The 20,555-nt window shown below is 35.7% G+C and overlaps 1 protein-coding gene across 6 annotated transcripts in view; it reads left to right on the top strand.

Moving 5' to 3' along the window:
* The window catches only part of LOC106666508 (zinc finger protein rotund-like), a 352,459-nt gene that overhangs the window by 179,746 nt on the left and 152,158 nt on the right, over nucleotides 1-20,555 (top strand). For 5 of the 6 annotated variants that reach the window (XM_014393760.2, XM_024225721.1, XM_014393761.2 and 2 more), the window contains one exon: nucleotides 7,837-7,905. The exons of the other annotated variant lie outside the window; for it this stretch is intronic. In XM_014393760.2, the coding sequence (XP_014249246.2) occupies nucleotides 7,837-7,905 (69 nt within the window). The remainder of the gene's footprint in view (nucleotides 1-7,836; nucleotides 7,906-20,555) is intronic. 6 annotated transcript variants of the gene reach the window in all.

Raw genomic sequence — 20,555 nt, 5'->3', positions numbered from 1 at the left:
TTGCATTACCGAAAATGATAAGATCGTTTTCTCAGCTTCTTCGTATCGAGATAAACATAATAAAAATCCTTTTAAATCCACGGGACTCTAAAGAAATATCCATCTTATCTTACTCTTGAACGTGTAAGTGAATTTTTGTAAATACAATTTAAGGAAGTTGACATAAGATATTTTTTTGTATTTAACACATTTTGATTTCTCGTACGCTCAGATTTGCACAAAGAAAAATTAAACATTTAAAAAAATTGTTTTTACGTCTAAATTTACGACGTACTAAAACAGAATTATAAACCTCATAAGTAAATTCCTTCAGAAGCATGAATGGCCGTTGGCTGGAGTGAGATGTGCCCTCCGGATTTTAAGGAATCCGATGTTCTCGTTGTCAAAATCGCGTGTAAAATCGATTAGGCTCTGAAGGCGTAATAGCGAGGAAGAACGTAGAAGACGCGAAGGATAAAGGATTCGTTCAGTTCCAAAGAAAAGAATATGTTTTCCTCTCGTGCTACAACTTTGCAAACAGTAAACAAAGAAAAAAAGGATGAAACTAAATTATGGGAAAACTAATTTATAATTCAAGAGCAAATGAATCGAATTATAACCATGAATTTTGATCCTTATCCAAATGTAATTAACTAAAAGAGGGCTAATAATATTTTATTATTGAAGTTTTGATTTTTTTTAATCCACTGCTTACCCAGATTAGTGAAGCCCGTATGCAGAGGCAGGTGGGGCTGAGAACCGGTAATTAGAGCCCAGGATCAAAAGATTGACTGGATGTGGGCTCTCCTGAGATTAATGTATCCTTGAACAATTATTGGGTTGTCCGGAAAATAATGCAGGATTTTAAGTTTTCATTAAAAAAAATCTATATAAAATATTCTGTTTACGTTTACAGGATTACTCATTTGTATGAATGTCAACACTTATTAATCCTCTTCCAAATGATATTGTTTGTTTACCTCTGTAGCATTCCGCTACTTGGAAATAATTCAGTCATCCTTATAATGTCAAAGCGAGAATTTCGTACGATTTTCTTTTACGAGTTTAAACTCGGCCGAAGCGGAGCCCAAACGGCTAGAAACATTAACCAAGTCTGGGGCGAGGGTTGTGTTAATGAGTGCACTGTGCAAAGGTGGTTTAAAAAATTTCGGGAGGGAGATTTCAGCCTTGAAGATGAAGAAGGTCGTGGAAGGCCTTCCTCTCTTAATGATGATGTTCTGCGATCAGTGGTGGAAGAAAACCCCAAAACAACTGTTCGAGAACTTGCAGAGCAACTCAAAGTCAGTAAAACGACCGTCGCTGACCACCTCAAGGCGATTGGAAAAGTGAAAAAACTCGAAAATTGGGTTCCACACTCATTAAACGATCGCCAAAAAAATCAGCGCTTTGATGTTTGTGCATCACTTCTTTGTCGAAACAAAAATGACCCATTTCTGGCCAGAATTGTTACATGTGACGAAAAGTGGATTCTCTACGATAACACTAGACGTTCTGGACAGTGGCTCGACAAAGGAGAAGCTCCAATACATTTTCCAAAGCCCCCAACTCATCAAAAAAAGGTAATGGTTACGGTATGGTGGGCTTCATTTGGTTTAATACACTACAGCTTCTTAAATCCTGGCGAAACCATCAATGCTGAATCATACTGTAACCAAATTAATACCATGCATCAGAAATTGGCAGTAATGAAGCCCTCTTTGGTCAATCGGAAAGGGCCCATTTTGTTGCATGACAACGCTCGACCACATGTGTCACGTGTAACGTCACAAAAATTATTGGAGCTTGGCTATGAAACTTTGCCTCACCCACCCTACTCTCCGGACCTCTCGCCTACTGACTACCATTTTTTTAGACACCTGGACCACTACTTACAACACATAATATTCAAAAATCAAACGGAACTGGAAAATGCATTTATTGACTTTATCAATTCTAAAAATTCTGAATTCTACTCAGACGGAATTAATAAGTTACCAACACGTTGGGAGAAATGTATTGAGAGTATGGGAAATTATTTTGATTAAAGAACATTGCTTTAAAGTAACTAGTTTCTTTTTTTTTGTTTAATACCAAAATCCTGCATTATTTTCCGGACAACCCAATAATTTCTAAATGCCAAATAACGTTTCATTACTTTAATCATTTTTTCACGGCAGGCGGATTTTCTTAATCGTAAAAATCATGTAAATCGAATCAACTTTCTTTTCAATATTTCAGATGAACAAAAGATCGAAGATTAGGTTTCTTAAAACACATGTTAGTTTGACAAAATATTATGGTGTGTTACTCCGCACCAAGTATCTTATCTATAAATGTCACATTCGTCTCCATAAATGCTTCAAAATCCCAAGAGTACGTTCAGAATTATAAATGTGTAGATGGGTAGATCAAAGAGTAAATTTTGATTAATTTTCTGCATCTGATAAATATGCATTAACATGGATATGTTTTTGGTCTGGCTACACAAATCATTTTGTGCGTGATTATTTATGTAATAAATTTACTTTATTCCAAAGTTCGATAGATGGTAATTATTGCGAAAAGAAACTAGTGTTTTATACAAGTTACTTTATATCAAAACTATGCAGTTCTATAAATGATACTTATTGATGCTATGTATGAAACTTAGCAATGTAAAAATGTACTTAGTAACGATATATACGGTACTTAATACTGGTATGGTGCTTAGTATAAAATAACCATATTATATAATGACTGAAACGACATACTTTTCAAAAACACCGGCACCACATGTATGTGTGTTTGTACATATTATGCGAACGTAATAGAGCCCTGTATAAAGTCTTTCGTATTGAAGAAAAATAAGGCATAACAAATGTTACTATATGCCAACGTAATGTACTTAGTGGCAAAGAAAATGTTGTATAATATCAAAACTGTTAGTTTATGCGAACGTAATGTGTCCCTGTAGACGGTACTTAGTACTGCTATAGGTGGTACTTAGTGGCAAAGAAAATGTTGTATTATCAATGTTACTTTATACAAATATAATGTAGCCGTATAAGACGGTACTTAGTACTGCTATAGATGGTGGTACTTGGTGGTAAAAGAAAATGTTGTATTATCAATGTTACTTTATGCAAACGTAATGTACCCCAATACTTAGTAGCAGTACTTAGTACTGCTGTAGGTGGTACTTAGTGGCAAAAGAAAATATTGTATTATCAATGTTACTTTATGCAAATATAATGTACCCCTGTAGACGGTACTTAGTACTGCTATAGATGGTACTTAGTGGCAAAAGAAAATATTGTATTATGAATGTTACTTTATGCCAACGTAAGTATCTCATAGGCGAAACATATATTGTCTTTTAAAAAAGATAGATAAATAATTCAAAATGGATTTGTTCCCAAAACGGTTGCTACTCCCTAGAATGTTTACATACTACATTATACAGCCACATTAGGATTTCACAAACATTAAAACAACAGTTACAATTACTGTATTAACATAAATCAGAACGTGATGATAATGAATTTTTTGTTAATAGAGAGATAATGACGATTTTGATATCTCGCGCGCATGTATAGCATTTAGGCGGATTCATGTCTTTTTAATCTTTCACAGATTGAAGATAAACACGAAAGTGAAGGAAGGCAAGCTTAATTTTATTGAACGGTAGTGCGATCTTGATGACATTTGAACATCTGTTAGTTTGAAATACCGCATAAAGACAGAAGCTTCTAGCGATGTACGGAAGTCATTTTTCATCTGGCAGAAAGTGTCATTTGCAACATGCCACCAGCGTATTATCTCTAAAGGTGCCGTCGATAAGGCTCGGCTAGGATTTGAATTGATCATTTAGTCATTTGCAATTAGCTAGGCGTTCATAAGAAGATAATTTGGTGGGCTAGGAGTGACCTGCACAATCAAACCGAAGGGGTCACGGTCGCTCTTACAATAAACAATTAGACAACGCAATTGGCTTCATCTAACGAAATGAAACAAACCGGAATTATAACTTAAACCTGAGCCAATCTGTGCGACAGCTTTTCAAATTTCAAACCGATCGCATAATTCGACGATTCGTATTCAGCCGTGTGACTAACAACTTCGAGACGCTCTCTTAATGTGTGGAATCGCTTCGGACGTTTCAGAATTCCGCAGGGTATGCAGTAAAGATTTTAGTTCATGTCAGGCCTAGCTACTGGTCTTCTAACATAAGTTCGTTGTTTACACATTCCGCCTATCTTAAGTGGAGGTTTTGATTATAAAAATCCAGCCAAGCTAATCCTTCACGTTTTGTCAAAAATCCTTTGACCCCCATGATTAATTATACTGCTCACATAGATGTAAAACAGTGTACGCTTATTTAGAAATACACGGATAAATATAAATACTCAGGATTGTTGTTTTTTTATAATTTTTTTCTTTTAATTCGGACGGGAAAATTATTGGTTTCACAGGTAACCTTGTATCAATCGATTTGTGTTTATATTGTTTTTGACGGTTTGATAATGATGATAGAACTAGGAAGTGGGTGTTTCCGCACCCCGGGCACTGCCGCCTTTTGGCTTTTTGTACCTTCCTAGTTCCTTAGCTCAGTGCAATCAACTCGATCCTTCTTCTAAGAAGTACTAAGTTTTTGATTGCGTCGGTGCAATTCCATTCCCTGGTCTTTCTTTGTATAACCTGGTATCTCTATTAACATGCTGCTTCACACTCGAAGATGATAGTGATACGGATTAAAGAGGCGGCAACAAGGCCTTCTGCACCTCGACTTAAGAAGATCTATTGTGCTTTCGAAGTTGATATGGATGACTGTTTCTTCCTCCTCTTTGTATAACCTTCAAATGGGGTCATCATTGAATAGGCCCATGTTGAGTAGGTGTTTAATTACACTCCAGTGGCCGGTTAATAGTCCTATCACTCCTCCGGCCCTCACCAATAGCAGCAGTGAGTGTGTCTTTATGAGGTTTGTAGTTTTAGTATAACTTGAGTTGTTTTGCGCCCCTAGAATTTATCCACTTTTCCTTTTATCTTTTTAAGATCCATTCTGTAATGGAGGATTCTGTGTTGGTTTTTGTTATTCCATGATAGGTTCAAGGAATATGCACAGTCTTGCAGATCCTTCTTTAGTCGGTCTGTCTGCTTTTTCGTTACCCAAAAGGCCTTGTGTCCTGGTACCCAGGATACAAGAAGATATACAGAAATATTGTAATTACCAAATAAAATATTGTCAACATTATTAAATAGTGTGCCATGCAGTCTATCAATTTTATACAACTTTCTAAGAAAAAATATATTTTTTCTTTAATAATTAAGACATTAACCCGTTATATACAAGTGCGGAGCAAAAAAAATTGAAAAATGCACCAATGCGATTTATCTGTTTAAAAAGAAAAAGTGGCCAATTTAATTGTTCGCAACCAACTACACTCAGCTTGAGGACATGGAACCGGTCCTTTTTTTATATTTCCCTCCTGTGGGACATTGTAAACCACAAAGATGAAAGTGAACTTGCTTGATATGCAAGATGCACAAAGAGCGTTTAGGTAGGCCATAGTCGATGTTGGAAAGGAGCAAATGTTTCAAGAGGCCAAGGCGACTCGATTTTGGCTTTTAGCTCCAAATCAGTATCATTATTTCTGACAACCTGATATTTAAAAACCTGTCTGCCTTGTCGGACCGAGTGAACCGTAGCGTTCAATTAGTTATCTGGCTGTAATAGTTCTTCGTTTGAAAATTTTTAATTTGCGTACCTCAATGTCCATTACTTGCTAACAGGTTTTTTTAGACTTTTTATACACCGTCATCAATTCACAACTAGAACGACAAACGTTATTGACAGAACAAATTTCCTAAGTCCGATAGGTCCTTAGCGCTGCTATAAATGATAATTAGTGCCTAAATAAAACATTGTATTATCAATGTTGCATTATGCGATTGTAATATTGCGTTATAAATAGTACTATATACTAATGTAATGTTACCTTATATGGTAGTTAGTGCTGCCAAGATGGTACCTCCTTCGTCCAACAGAAAATATTGTAGTATAAATGTTATTTTATGCCAATGAATATTGTGCCATAGATGATACTTTGTGCCATAGGCTTTAAAGATGATATGTAGTGCTGCTATGGATGGTACATAGTGTTGTTATAAATGGCTTTTAGTGCTGTTATAGATGGGACCTACCCTGTCCAACAGAAAATATTGTAGTATAAATGTTATTTTATGGCAACGAATATTGTGCCATAGGCTTTAAAGATGATATTTAGTGCTGCTATGAATGGTACATCGTGTTGTTATAAATGGCTTTTAATTGAATTAGTTATTGAACAAACACTCACTCCACCATTTATCAATTCTACGTACTTAGAGCTGTTATAGTTAGTGCTGATGGTGCTTAGTGCTGCTATAGATAGGACCACTTACAAGAGAAAATACTGTAGTAAAAATGTTAATTTATGTCAAATTATGCCAAAATAATGAGTGCTATAAATGAAACTTAATGCTGCTACAGATGTTTCTACTAGTCCAAAAATATATTGTGTTGTAATTGTTTATTTATGGCAATGCAATGTTGTTCTGTGATGTCCTTTACTGCTAAAGTAATGTTCCGTTATAGATGGTGTTTAGTGCTAATCCTACATTTATTTAGAAATCGTGAGATGCGGTCTGGTGTGATGTAGGTTTCAGAAAAACATTTTCTTTATCGTGCCAACGTTTCGATCTTTATTGAGATCATCTTCAGGGCTCAAAGTGTTTGTCTTCTGTGTAATTGTGTCATTCTTGCGTGTCGTGTCGAGAGGTAATCCTACAGTTGGTATTTAGTTCTGCTATAGATTGTACTTACTGCTGTTTTAGATGGTACTGATGGCGCTTAGTGCTGCTATAGATGGGACTACTTACAAGAGAAAAAATAGTAGTATGAATGTTATGCCAAAGTATATCAAAATTCTGAGTGCTGTAAATGATACTTAGTGCTGCTACAGATGATAGTACTAGTCCAAAAAATATTATATAAATGTTACTTCATATCAGTGCAGTGTTGTGCTATAGATGCCCCTTATTGCTAAAACAATGTTCCCTTATAGATGGTATTTAGTACTGCTATAGATTGTTTTTAGAGCCTACTCACAGTAAGTAGATTTCGACGATCCGGATTTCGAGTAGAGCTCTTTCAACCTGATGATGAGCTGTAGGCTCGAAATCCGGATCTTTGAAAACAACTTACTGTGAATAGGAACTATCTTTTTAAAAATATTGAACAAGCACTCACTCCACCATTTATCATTTCTACGTACTTAGAGCTGTTGTAGTTAGTACTGATGGTGCATAGTGCTGCTATAGATGGGACCTACTTCGTCTGCAGGAAAATATTTTAGTATTAATGTTACTTTATTCCAAAGTGTGCCAAATTAAAATAACCCTATAAATGATAACTTAATGCTGTTACACATGATACTTAGCGAAGCTTTAGAAGGTACTTAGTAATGCCATAGACGGTACTTAGTGTCAAATGAAAATCATATATAATAAATGTAACTTTATGCCAAAGTAATGTGGTACTCAATTTAATTGAAAACTCCTTCCATCGACATATTTATAAGCCTTTTGAAACAAATGCTAACACGAGTAGTATGGAAAGTCATTTGCAACGATTTCGAGTTGTCAAAAGTGACCTGGCACGCCGGTTTCATCGGTATAAGTCGTAAATAATAATCGCAAGCGCCTTGTCTCCCTCTCGACATGGAAGGGAATTCGTAATCGGAAGAAAACGGGCCCCCCTCCGACAAATATTGAGCCTTTTTTGACAGCGGTTGACATGTCACGAAACTTGAGGAAACTATTTTTTCTCTGTTTCAGCAATGCGGGCCGCACGCGAAGGAGGAGTACGTCTGGCCCAGGCAGTCCATGGTCAAGCAGGGATACGAGGTAAATAGCACATATTACTAGAGCCGATAATAGAATTTTTTTATAAATAACCAAACGCCTATAATTATACGAGTGAAGTTTGGTTGTCAAGGCACTTCGTGATTTTCGTTTTTCCATTTTTTGAAAATATTGTATTATCAATGTTACTTTATGCAAATGTAACCTGATATAGATGGTAGTTAGTACTGCCATAGATGGTACTTAGTGGCAAAAGAAAATATTGTATTATCAATGTTAATTTTTTGAAAATATAAATATTCTTGGTTTTGGCCTTTCCAGAGCCAATTTATCATTATATTAAAAGAAAACACAACAAACATCCAAAGCTCAGTTGACCAGCGTTATTACACAGTCAAAATTATGTACACAATGAAACAAATACGGAAAAATGTGAAAGTTGGATGGGAAAAAAGTGAGAATGAAGCGATAACAGGACATTTATAGGGCTTTAATTAGTAAACTCATATGGCATATAAATTTATTCTCTTAGTAGCGCTTTTGAAGCTCCGATCAGCTTCGTCTTCAGTACCTGACAGAGGTTACAGACTACATGAGAAGTAGACAGATTTTGGTCATAGAGTTGTTCAAAAAGTGAGCTGTACTCACTCAAACACCAACGTACCTGCTAACAAACTGTGGCCATATTTGCCAGCATGAGGAAGTCTTTTGCGCTGTACAACGTAAACTTAGAACAAATTCAACCACTGAAACTGGGCCTACTATTAAAGTTCCTTAATGGACTAGGACTCACCGGTGTGCTAGCTCACTACATAGCATACAATTGCTCTTATGGGCGCAGTATACTACATACCTGAATGGTGTATCTACATCTACTTTTGTACATGAGTAAAGCGAAGATGGTGCCTTGTGCCTGCTTGTTCTGTCTTCATAGACCAGATCCGGTCTGCATAGACTATAGAGAATTTTATCTTGAACAATACCTTTCATGAATATTAATTAATTGAAAAATGTTAATTGGTCAATCGGACCACGAACTGTAATAGATTTAATAATTAAACTGAAGTATATATTCACTAAAGCTCTCCGTGGCCATTTCATTTGTCGCCGAGAATCAAATAGATTACAGGACATTTGAAAAATGGCAAAAAGGAGGGAAAATTCCAAAGGTGGGGTTGACATGGGAAGTTAGTGTCCGAGTGGATGGAGGTCACGATAGCTCAAGTGGTAGAGCAGCGGCGTATCTAGCCGAAGATCATGGGTTCGAATCCCGCTAGTGACACTGACTTTTTTGTCTCGACCAATTCCTTTCATAAATGTTAATTAATCGAGGCCAATGTTTTTGGACTGTTTAATTAAGATTTATCTATATTGACCATTATCATACCTTTTTTTTTATTAAACTTACCATTATTATACCATTAAAAAAACTGTGTTTGCTTTCATCATTTTATAAGTTTAACTGCTATCGATTGGAACTCGGTTTTACAAAAGTCAAATTGCTAAATCAACGTTAATTGATAGAAAGTTGAAATTTTCTACTCATTTAATTACAGTCGGGATCATCGACCGGGGCAAGGAGGATTACCAGGAGATAAAACTAGTCATTTCGATTAAAGGCACGAATATTCGGTGTAAATAATTAGGCTGTTCCTTTCTTTCGAATATGCCAAGGGCACCTCGGTGACCAGTCACTTACTTAGCCAATAACTCCGGCCAAAATGTCCAAATCCTCTCTCTTTCTCGGGTGGTATTCTGACAGGTTTTGCGATCCTGTTTTAGCCAGATTGGGACGCGAATTCCCACAGATGTCCTTGAAATATATTTGAGTGGGTCAAATAAAAAGAATTGACTCTTCGACGGCCTAATGCGTACCGATCGTGTTTATATTGAATTAAATTTGCAAATTCAACCCCAGAACAACGATTTTTATAAGGGTCAATTTTTTGCTATTATATTGTAATTAGTTCTTATTGCCTATGCATGCCGTTCGGTTTAACCCCTGTGAAAGAAATTTTTCGATTGTTTAGCACAACAGCTGATATTTACAATTCCAACTTTGTGTGGTTTGTAACGATTTCCTATAAAAGAGAATCACATGTAGGTAAATTCTTATTAATTAATGTACCTGGAGGATCAGAGTGAGATGAGAGTAAATACATGCACAATTTCCTTTCTTTCACGATGATTTTATGAAATTTCTAAACGAAGTTAAACAATTGACAACAAAACATACATAGTTAGTTGTTATCCCTGGAAATAGAGCTAAACAATTCTTCGAATGAAATTGAAAGCAGTAATTGAAAATACAAAATTTAGACTTCAGATTCATTGGCATCTTAAATATTAAAGATTTGAATATTAGGAAAAACATTAGACTAGGCAAAGAACCGCCATGCCTGATCCAAAAGAAGATATGTAGTTAAAAATTGAGCAAAATCCAACGGTTTTGCAGCATTTTATCAAAAATTGTATAACTCGAAAGATCTTATAAATGCTTCTGAAATGTTACCCTATTATTGACTTTGGCACTTTCCTAATTCGTTCTTATTCATGAGAAAAGGGCTAAAAATTTGTCGAAACCTACGATCTGTAGGGACACATTAAAAATTCTACAAAATACACTCAAAAACAAGGCACAAGTATTTATTTGTAAATTGTCCATAATAACCAGGTATTAATTATTATATTAAAAATTAAACCTAACATTAATAAATAAATGGTTGTGTTTACCTTTATAGAGTGTAACTAATCTACTACTTTACACTGTTTACATTAAAAATAAAGAAAATCAGTTCAATTTCATCCCTTCCAGAGCTAACTGTCGAGTGAGTTTATCGGTTTATTTTTACGAAACAGTAAATTTGAGTAAAATGCATGTTTTTAAGTCGAGAAGATCTGGCCCGGGTAGATACTTATGCCTTCGACGGACGTATCGTTAAGTAGTCCTGGGTGTGCCGCGCTCTACCATCCACGATGGCCTATAGCGGTTCGAGCTATCAGAAGTCTAAGCATCGAAGAGAAGGTAGTGGTCGACCGCGATGTTGGACGGCTAAAGATGATCATTTCATTGCTTTTACTGGCTTTCTTGATAGATAGTCACTTCCAAACGGTCCGTAATGTAAGGGTGAGCTCTAAAACATCAGAAGGCTTCGTGAGAATATCCTAGTCTCTAGACGTCCCGCATCAGGTTCTCTGTTACTGAAGTAGCATCGCAAATCAACCTCGCTTGAACACTTGAACAATGGGGGCTGTTCTCTTCTCGGATGAGTGCTGGTTTGGTTTGTAGGCATCAGATGACTGGGACTTTGTGTGATGATATGGAGAACGCTTCTTCGCCAAGAGTCACAGCCTTTTCATGCACAGTTAAGTTATGACCATATTCGTCTGATTACCATACAGAATGGATCTTTGACTGCACTACGGTCTATTGAGAAAGCTCTTCTGGAAGCGCTGGCCTTAGGGACCGAGTATACTCGAGTTGTCACCCATCACTTGGTAGATATAGGGATTACCACAACGAATGGATAAAGTTTTCTGACATGAATCCTATAGAACAATTATGTGAAAAACACACGCATTAGACGTCCATCAAGCGTTAAAAAGCTTAAAATCGCTCTGGTTGAAGAATGGGATTCCCTTTCACAAGACCTTTTTATTGTCTTTGAATGTATAATCTTGAGGGACTCCTTAAAAATAACTATTCTTTTTGTGTAAGGTCTTGGCTGAGATGAAAAAGTTAGTGTCTCGAGCGGGATTCGAACGCACGACCTTCGGCTCAATACGCCACTGCTCTAACCACTTGAGCTAAGTGTCTTCGACCTACTCGGGCATCAAATCCTCCTACAACCTTTCGTATTTCACCTCTTTTTGCCATGTTTCATAACATTATTATTAAAAATAACACGAAATATATACTTATTGACTAAGTAGTAGCGTCTAATATTTTCAGATTATATGCTAGAAACACCTTTAGATGAAAAAAGAAACATCAAAGAACAAAGAAGCCGGCATAAATGAATCCATCAAACCAAAATACGATAGTTTTAAATAAAAAGCGCTCATATCCATTAAGATCAACAAATCCGACGTTTTTCAGCATTTCGTCTAAACTGGGATAATACGAAAACAATGCAATTCCTTCTGAAATGTTACACTATTGACAACGGCACTTACTTAATACGTTCTTTCTCATGAAAAAAGGACTAAAAGTTTCCCTAAATCTACGAACCGCTGGAACTCATTAAAATTTCGCAAAATATACGTATTCTCTGTTTGATGTCGGGATGAGAAGGGATATTTGCTGTATACACTGAGTACATTAGTGGGCCGAGGACGCTACCCTGACGGACTCTTTCGTCCACTCTGTACAAAGGATAGTGCGAGCATCTCAAGATTTCGGATTTGCATATTAGAAACATCTTAGTTTAGAAAAGTGTCGGCAAATAACGTAGAATCTGGCGTATACGAATCCACCACCAAAAGTGTATAGTTGTAAATAGCACTCAGGCCGATTAAAAGCAACAAATCCAGTGGTTTTTCAGCATTCTGTCTGAACTGGAATAACTTGAAAGGTCTTATAATTGGTTCTGAAATGTTAAAACTTGCATCGAACCAAGGCCGACTGATTTGTTAACGCGCTTACTTAAACGTGGCCTGGTCTCATTCCAGCAAGAACAGACATGCGAATCTTCATCTTCAGTTAATTATAAAATACGGAATGTGACCTGAATATTCTATAAAACCGTCGATAATATTAGAAAGAGGCCGGAGAATACATTTAAACCTGCACTTATTAATAATTGGCTACACCTTACTTTCAATTTTTTATCTGTTATCAAAAATTAGAATATGTTTAGGTCTATAGTGCTATGGAGAATGTAATTGCTAAAAAAAAAAAAAAAAAAAAAAAATACAATAACCTTTACATTTTTATAAAAATAAATACTTATTTGAGAAAAATCTTCTGAATCCGGGTCAATACTAACAAGTAAATTATGAAATTCATGCACACACCATCACGAATTTCAACAAAACCAATTAAAAACCAGACCAAATTCTTCGGGATTAGGCCAGGCATGGCCAACCGTATTTGCCCCAGGGCAAAAAAAAAATATTTTCACGCGCCGGGCGAAATATTAATGTTGAGGATTAGCCTGATCTATAAAGCTAATAGGTTAATCTTCTAACAAATAATTTCCTTGCTGATCATCAACCTTCTGACGTGTATCAATAATTCTGACTGGTTTTCTATAGAGCAAACAAGCTTATTAGCTCTGAGTAAAGGGTTGCTTGAATAGAAAAGTTTTGACGACTAAAATTGAAAAAAAATGTAAAACAAATCACTTATTTCTTTAAGTAAACAAAATTTTATGAAATTTGTTTATGAATAATCGTGAGTGAATCAATACAATAAATTAACATAATAAGTAATGCGACGTGTTCAGTGGTTTGAATCGCATATTATTTTTTTTAGATATCTACTTCTATATTTGTAGTAACCTTAAGCCTCCAATGGTAAATCTTGATCAAATACTTTTATTCAAATTCATTAAAGATAAGTTCACAAATAAGTTAAGCTACAGATTACTAAATACGTCTTGTCAAGTTTTTTTAAATTTCCACAATTTTCATTATTCAATTGCTTATAAAAATTACATAAATTTTCTTGCTATTCTGGATATTTCTCGTGTAATAATTCATTACATTGCAAATTAATAATTTATAATTGTCTATCAAAAGGAACGTCATCAACTTGTACAGAAAATTCCGGATAATAGATAAAATTTTATCAATTTTTTTGAAGCAATCAAATCTCCGCTCGAAATTGTGTGATTAACACAAGGATATTTTTATTAAATGTTTGAACCTTTTCTTTTAAAATACTTAAAGATATGGCCTGTAAAGTTTGAAAATGATCAAATTTGCATTCAGCCAGATATGGGGAAAAAGGGCTAAGCTTCATTTTAAAAATTCTTAATTTCTGTATTAAATCATGGGCAAATCATTTTTTCCCTTTTAATGTGTTTATTTAAATGTTTGCGAATACCCAAAGAAAATGGTAAATCACAAATTCAATCTAATAATTCAGGAAAATCCTCATTTTCTTTAAGCATTAAAAATATTTTTATTTTCTCTTGAAGGTCCCACGCACGTCTTAAAACCTTTACAAAACAATCAAAGGATTTTATTGTAATATAGTACATCTAAATGACTAGAATTTAATTCTTCAAGGAGATCAAAAAATTGTCTATGATTTAATCCTTTTGATCGTCGGAAATTCAATCTCACAACTACATTTCTAACATGATCGAGTTTTAAAATATTTTTGCATAGTACATAATTTTATTGATAAATTGTTTGCGGGTCACATTAATTCATTACGTGGGCCGTATGTTAGCCATGCCTGGCTTAGCTACAAAAGCTTATGTTATTGTGTAAAAAAGCGAAAGGCGAAAAGTCCCCGGCTGACTTCATTACAGAATATCGTTAATATCAAAACAGCATTCATTAACCCATTTAAATCAAAATGTCTATTTAAAAAAAAATTTAAAAACTGAAAATTGAGCTGTAATTTTTACATGTTCACAACTGCCTTATTAGTCAAATTAAATCATTAATGGGTATATGTTTATTTTTTCAACCAATTTTGCCGATTTATTTACATGCAAAAATAATATATCAACCTTCAAACTTTTTTTAAGTAACTTTATTCCACATAACGTTTTCATAATGGATTATATTGTATTTTTCATTTTATTTTCAAAATAGAATACAGGGATGAGAAATATGCGAGTTTAGATCTAATAGTCTTTTAAGTAATCGGTATCGTCGGTTCAGTAGGCTAGATAGCGGATGACGGTGAGAATGTTTACTTTGATTCGTTATTTTTCACACCGTTAGAATATGTAGAAGATAGAACGGGGCCTTGACGATGGATCGAAGGATTTGTTACTGTAAGGTCTGAATCCTGCGGAGATCGGAAGGTTTAAACAATAGTTCTATGCCGTATGCCCATATTGGTATCAGTGTTGAGTTGTATATGAGTATTTCCTTGTCAAGGAAGAGTATAGAAAGATCCGTTTTCAGGTAGTCTTTTAAGTAATGGTAAGTAACGTTATTGCAGTTCTAATCGTGTGATGTCGTTTATTTGGATTCCGGGTGAATAGTTTGTACATTATATTCTAGGTAAGGGATGATAGGAGGTAGAATGACCGACGGAGGGTGAAGGTTATTTTTGGGAATTTGTGATGTTTACTTTGATTTACCAATTTTAAAATGGTTGTACAATGAATTATAGATGTGTCTGGAGGGTTCGGTAAGCTTTGACTGGTAGGAGTTCGAGGACATAACGGCAATGTCACCGGGATAGTGGTGTTGGGAAGGGAAGGGATATCAGCAATGTATACTGTGTAGCTGAGAACGCTGCCCTGAGAGACTCCCTTGTTCATCTTATGGTGATCCGACCAATTGGCGTAAGGACGAGGAAGTGTGCAAATGCCCTTGATTTCCAGAACAGTTGTCATCGAAAGCCTGTTCGACATAACAGGCTAACGAGCAACTTGTCCTCAACCAGATGCCACTGTTTAACAATTGAGACGCCTAAATCGAAATTGATGTTTGGGGTATAGATTAGAGGATTCGAAGATGGGAAGTATTTCTTTATAACGGTGTACTTTTTAAGAATTTACCAAAAATTGGCAATAAACTGATGGGAATTCGGAAGAAAGAATTAAAATCCATAACACTTATATAAATTGGCCTTTTAACAGATGACTAATGTCGACTGTGTGACATATTTTAAGTTTAAGGTAATCCTCAACCGAGGCTTTGGGTTTGTAAGAGATATTTTTCCGTTGTACAGCGGGTAAAGATTTCTTGTTAGCTCTTTTGTTATTAGAATTCAAAGTTAGTTCCTTTGAGCAACAGAAGAAGACCTGACTGCAGATGAAACACATGTGTTTGGTCATATGATGAAACAACCACGAAAGTTGCTTCATTTTGATGCATCACTTGCTTTTATCAACCCTGCTGAACTTTTCGCCAAGTACAATGAACTTTGAATTTATTTATTTTTGATTTATTTTCTTCTGGCAAGTTTGATTAGTGAACAATTCCAGTTTCAAAACGATGCTACCCTGCCTATTAGTCAAAGTACGAGCAGAATATGTATTTTCCTAAGGTCTTTTGATTATCAAGGTCAAAAACGTTAAAAACAACCAATATTTATGTAGTTTATGTAGCCTGATTTTTTATGTAGATCGGTCCGAATTTGAACTGCTTTGACAGTACCTCTCAAGTCAGATTACTACATCCTATGTATGTCGGTATAAAAATTCAAAATATATTTGCGACTTGTTATCAGGTATATGACAGAACCATCGACTTTTTAATATTGTTCAACCACTTGTCCAATGTCTGAATTTCTCTTTACTTCGGCAAATTGAAAAACTTTTGGAAAAGTGGGAACGAAACGGTGGTAATCGATATTCCGCGCTTTGTCGCTACAGGAAATTGCCAGTCGTTAAAACGAAGTCCTTTGTAATTACCGGTCACACCAATTGGAAAATTAACGCTCTCACTCTCGAAAGATCATTCAGGTTGAAACGCTGTCACGCACTCGACCATCGGTGCATATCATAATCGGTAAAAAGCCGTAAAAACCTCCCCCCCCCGCCAACTAAGCGAGTGGACTTAACTCCCCATGCTTCTTCTTGTAAAATTACAGACAATCGAATTCGAGATGGTCAAACTGTAAATACGTTTTTGGACCGCTCCGATATTAAGAAAGATATTAAGAAATATTATTAATTTAATTGCTTAACATGACGAGATAAGACTTTTCAATTAAGTTATATGTAACACAAAAATGTCCAGTTCTTTAAAGACTTAGCCACTTTTTAAATTGTACATAACGAAAATTGACATCACGGTGAATCTAATAAGGAAACGAAATGTTAGCATTTGAATTGTTAGCTATTTTGAGGACTTGTTTAGTTATTCTTTCATTAAATTTTTTTAAACTTTTCTAAGAAATTAAAATAGTAATTATTGCACGTTTATGTAAGTTATGAAAAAAAACCAGGGTGAGCATAGTAAGTCCTGTACACAAAAGTCTACCCTATTACTACCAAAATAGTTACAATAAACGAATAATATATTAAGTATGAGCATGCCATAAATTTAATTCTAAAAGTTTTTTGTTAAAAAGAGGACGTCAGATAGCGTAATCTAATTCACCAATAACTCAGAAATATAAACATTTGCTTATTGGGTGATCACTATGGAATTAGGTCTTTTCCGATCACCCAGGTCGTCTATTCTCTCTGGTTTGGCATAACAGACGGGAAAGTCCGAGACCGAAACAACCAGCAAGCGTAGCCAGAACAGGACGATAGGAAACGACTTACTGAAGTGAACGTCGTTGAAGTGAACATTTTAACAACCTATCAAGGGAATGAGAAAGAGATAGCAAGAAAGAGAAGGCAAAAGAGTAAGAGGGAAATAGGAAGATAAGAGGAGGGTGAAGAGAGATTTTAATTTCTACAGCTGATGGTGAGAAGAGAGAGAGAGGGAAGGAGTGAGAGAGAATGTTTGATAGTTTCATAGCTGTTGGTGAGAAGAGAGATAAAGAGAGAGACTGTCTAGTAGGGAGAATAAGACTGTTTAATAGTTACAGAGCTGTTGGTGAGAAGAGCGAGAGAAAAAGGGAGTGAGAGAGAGATAGAGAGAATGTATGTTGAGAAGAGAGAGAGTGTGAGTGGGAAAGCCTGGTTGGTAGTTTAGCTGATAATGAGAAGAAAAAACTAGAGAGATACTGACAGGGAGGGTGAGCTTACATAGCTCATGATGAGTAGAGGAAAAGAAAGAGAAAAACTGTTGATAGTTTCATAGGTGATAAGAAGAAAGAAAAAGAGAGTGGCTGACAAAGAGAGTAAAAGAGAGTGAGTATGCTTGATATTTACACAAGGAAAAAGAGAGAGAGATCGAAACTATAACGATGATAAAGAAACCGTTGCCAAAAGAAATATCAATATTAAATTATTCCTTATGACTGCTTAAAAGTTAGATAGAGTACAGGCGGATCCACACAAGAGAGCATATATAAGTGACAGTGAGGACGATTAAAGAAGAAATCTATGGAATCTATTGATTTGGTTTTTTAATCTGCTTTGAAAATTTTGTTTTGATTATATGTTATTAATAAATCTCCTAAGACTACTAAACGTTTCAACTTGGAGAAGGTTTATTTATATTTTCACCTAATGAACTGCCCACATTGTGCGTTATTTACTCAAATAGCATTAATTATTGTGTTGTTTAGTCGCTCGTGTTCCTCATTACTCCGAGGTCTTTTGCACGTGTGCAAAATGAAACCATTTTGAATCCGCTTTTAAGCCCATCGGGAAATGGCTTATAGTTCATTCCCATGAAAAACTCGTGTCGCCTGCTGTAATAGCCCCAGGATGAACATTCTTGTCTCTCTTCCAGTAGACAGTTGCGGTCTGCCTCTAATCATACCTCCGTTTCACCTCACTTCCTCTCGACAATCACACTACACCACCGATATCCGATCACACCTTTCCGCTTAAAAATATTTCAACCGTGCGTCAGTCCTGTAACGAGTTTATCCGTCAAACGGCTCCGTGAGAAATACGAGATGATCTCGATTGTCATAAAATTTCCGACCTCATCGCAACATTTTTATTGTTAGATGTATCTTATGAACATTCTTTCTAACATTTCCAAGAATTTGAACAACAGAATTAATTACAAATGACGAACACCACTTATCACAGTGACAGTCAGTTAGAAACATTGACATAATTATAAAATCAAATAATTAAGGTTTTTAGTTGAGATAAAAAGTCAGTGTCACGAGCGGGATTCGAACCCACGACCTTCGGTTAGATACGCCGCTGCTCTACCACTTGAGCTATCGTGACTTCGATCCACTCGGACACTTCCCATCTCAACCCCACCTTATGAATTTTCCCTCCTTTTTGCCATTTTTCAAATGTCTTTAATCTATTTGATTCTCGGCGACAAATGAAATGGCCACGGAGAGGTTTAGTGAAGATATACTTCATTTTATCTTATTAAATTCACTAGTTTTCGTGGTCCACTTGACCAATTAATGTCTTTCAATTAATTAAGGTTTTTAGTTGAGATAAAAAAGTCAGTGTCACGAGTGGGAGTGGATCGAGGTCACGATAGCTCAAGTGGTAGAGTAGCGGCGTATCTAGCCGAAGGTCGTGGGTTCGAATCCCGCTAGTGACACTGACTTTTTTATCTCAACTAAAAACCTTAATTAATTGGTCAAGCGGACCACGAAAACTAGTGAATTTATAAAATCAAAATCATGACCAAATGAATTTGATTTAAAAAAAGACTGGCGCTGTAATACAACTAACTTTATGGTATTTAGAGTGTATAAATCATTCTTGTCTTCGTAATTAACTGTTCACACAGCTGTTTACTAATGTTCATGTAGGCATGATGGTTGTGAATAAAACATGAAATAATTGAACTCGGAAGCACGCTTAAGAAGATAAAAAGCGGGTACAGGCGGAGCAGATCCTAATCAATGCGTTTCGTCGAACTAACTTAGATCAATCGGTCGATTCGCAAATAGTGATACACATTTGAACGTTTTAAAAATTAATTATTTTGACGAATACCTTAAAATTCAAAATTCTCATAAAATATAATTTAATTTTAAAGTTAATTATATTGCCAAGTCCTCGTTTTTTCCTGAAAAGAAGCAAGATGTAATATTACGCTCAACTCCGTTCCTTTTTTTCTCATTAGATCTTTTAAAATTCAATCCTTATCGCAGTAAAAGTTGCGACTCCCCTGATTTATGTATTTTCGCCCTCGGGGGGATTAATTTTCTTCCGAGTCTCCAACTGTTGTAGTTAGACCTGTTTTTATATATCACACAGGTTCGCCGACCACCCTTGGGGTCGAATTTCCTGTATGAGACTCGGTGCCAGAAATTAGAAAAATAGGCAATGTGTCCATGGAAAATTGTTGGAAATGAACGATTTATGAGCATTCCCGCAAACTAATCGTGCTTGGTTCCTTATGAAAAGATTCTCATTCACGAAAGTTGAAGAAAGGAACAAAGCTTTGAAAGCAGGGGGATAGATAGATAGATTAATACCGTATTTCAGCAATAGCTATTACAAGGGGGAGCCAAATGGCAAAATAAAGGTATATCGCTAATGACCACAAGAAGGACCCTAGGCAAATCCTGGGGACTAAAACCGAAAATGGCCTATTGGCTATATACGGCAGTAATAAGACCCAGAATAACCTACGGATCACTAATCTGGTGGAACAAAGCTCAACAAAAAGTAGCTACCCAAATATTAGGCAGCTTACAAAGATTAGCAAACCTATGTATCACAGGGGCGATGAGAACAACCCCTACAAACGCATTAGAAACCTTGCTAAACCTACCTCCACTTGAAATATTCATACAAGGAGAGGCTAGGAAAAGCTCATTTAGGCTCCAAAAACAATTAAATTGGAAAGGAACCAAACAATTCGGGCATACAACCATAATCAATAAAATCAGACACCCATTGTTAGAAATGGGGACTGACTACATGATCCCGGAAACAATCTTCACAACTTCCTATAAAGTCTCAACAGACTATAAAGGAGAGGAAGAACACAGGAAAGCA

Source organism: Cimex lectularius, unplaced genomic scaffold, assembly GCF_000648675.2.
Source record: "Cimex lectularius strain Harlan isolate CLEC.00 unplaced genomic scaffold, Clec_2.1 scaffold90, whole genome shotgun sequence".
In the NCBI taxonomy this organism is placed as follows: Eukaryota; Metazoa; Arthropoda; class Insecta; order Hemiptera; family Cimicidae; genus Cimex; species Cimex lectularius.
The sequence above is the reverse complement of the archived record's forward strand: the minus strand, read 5'-3'. Positions and strand labels throughout refer to the sequence as shown.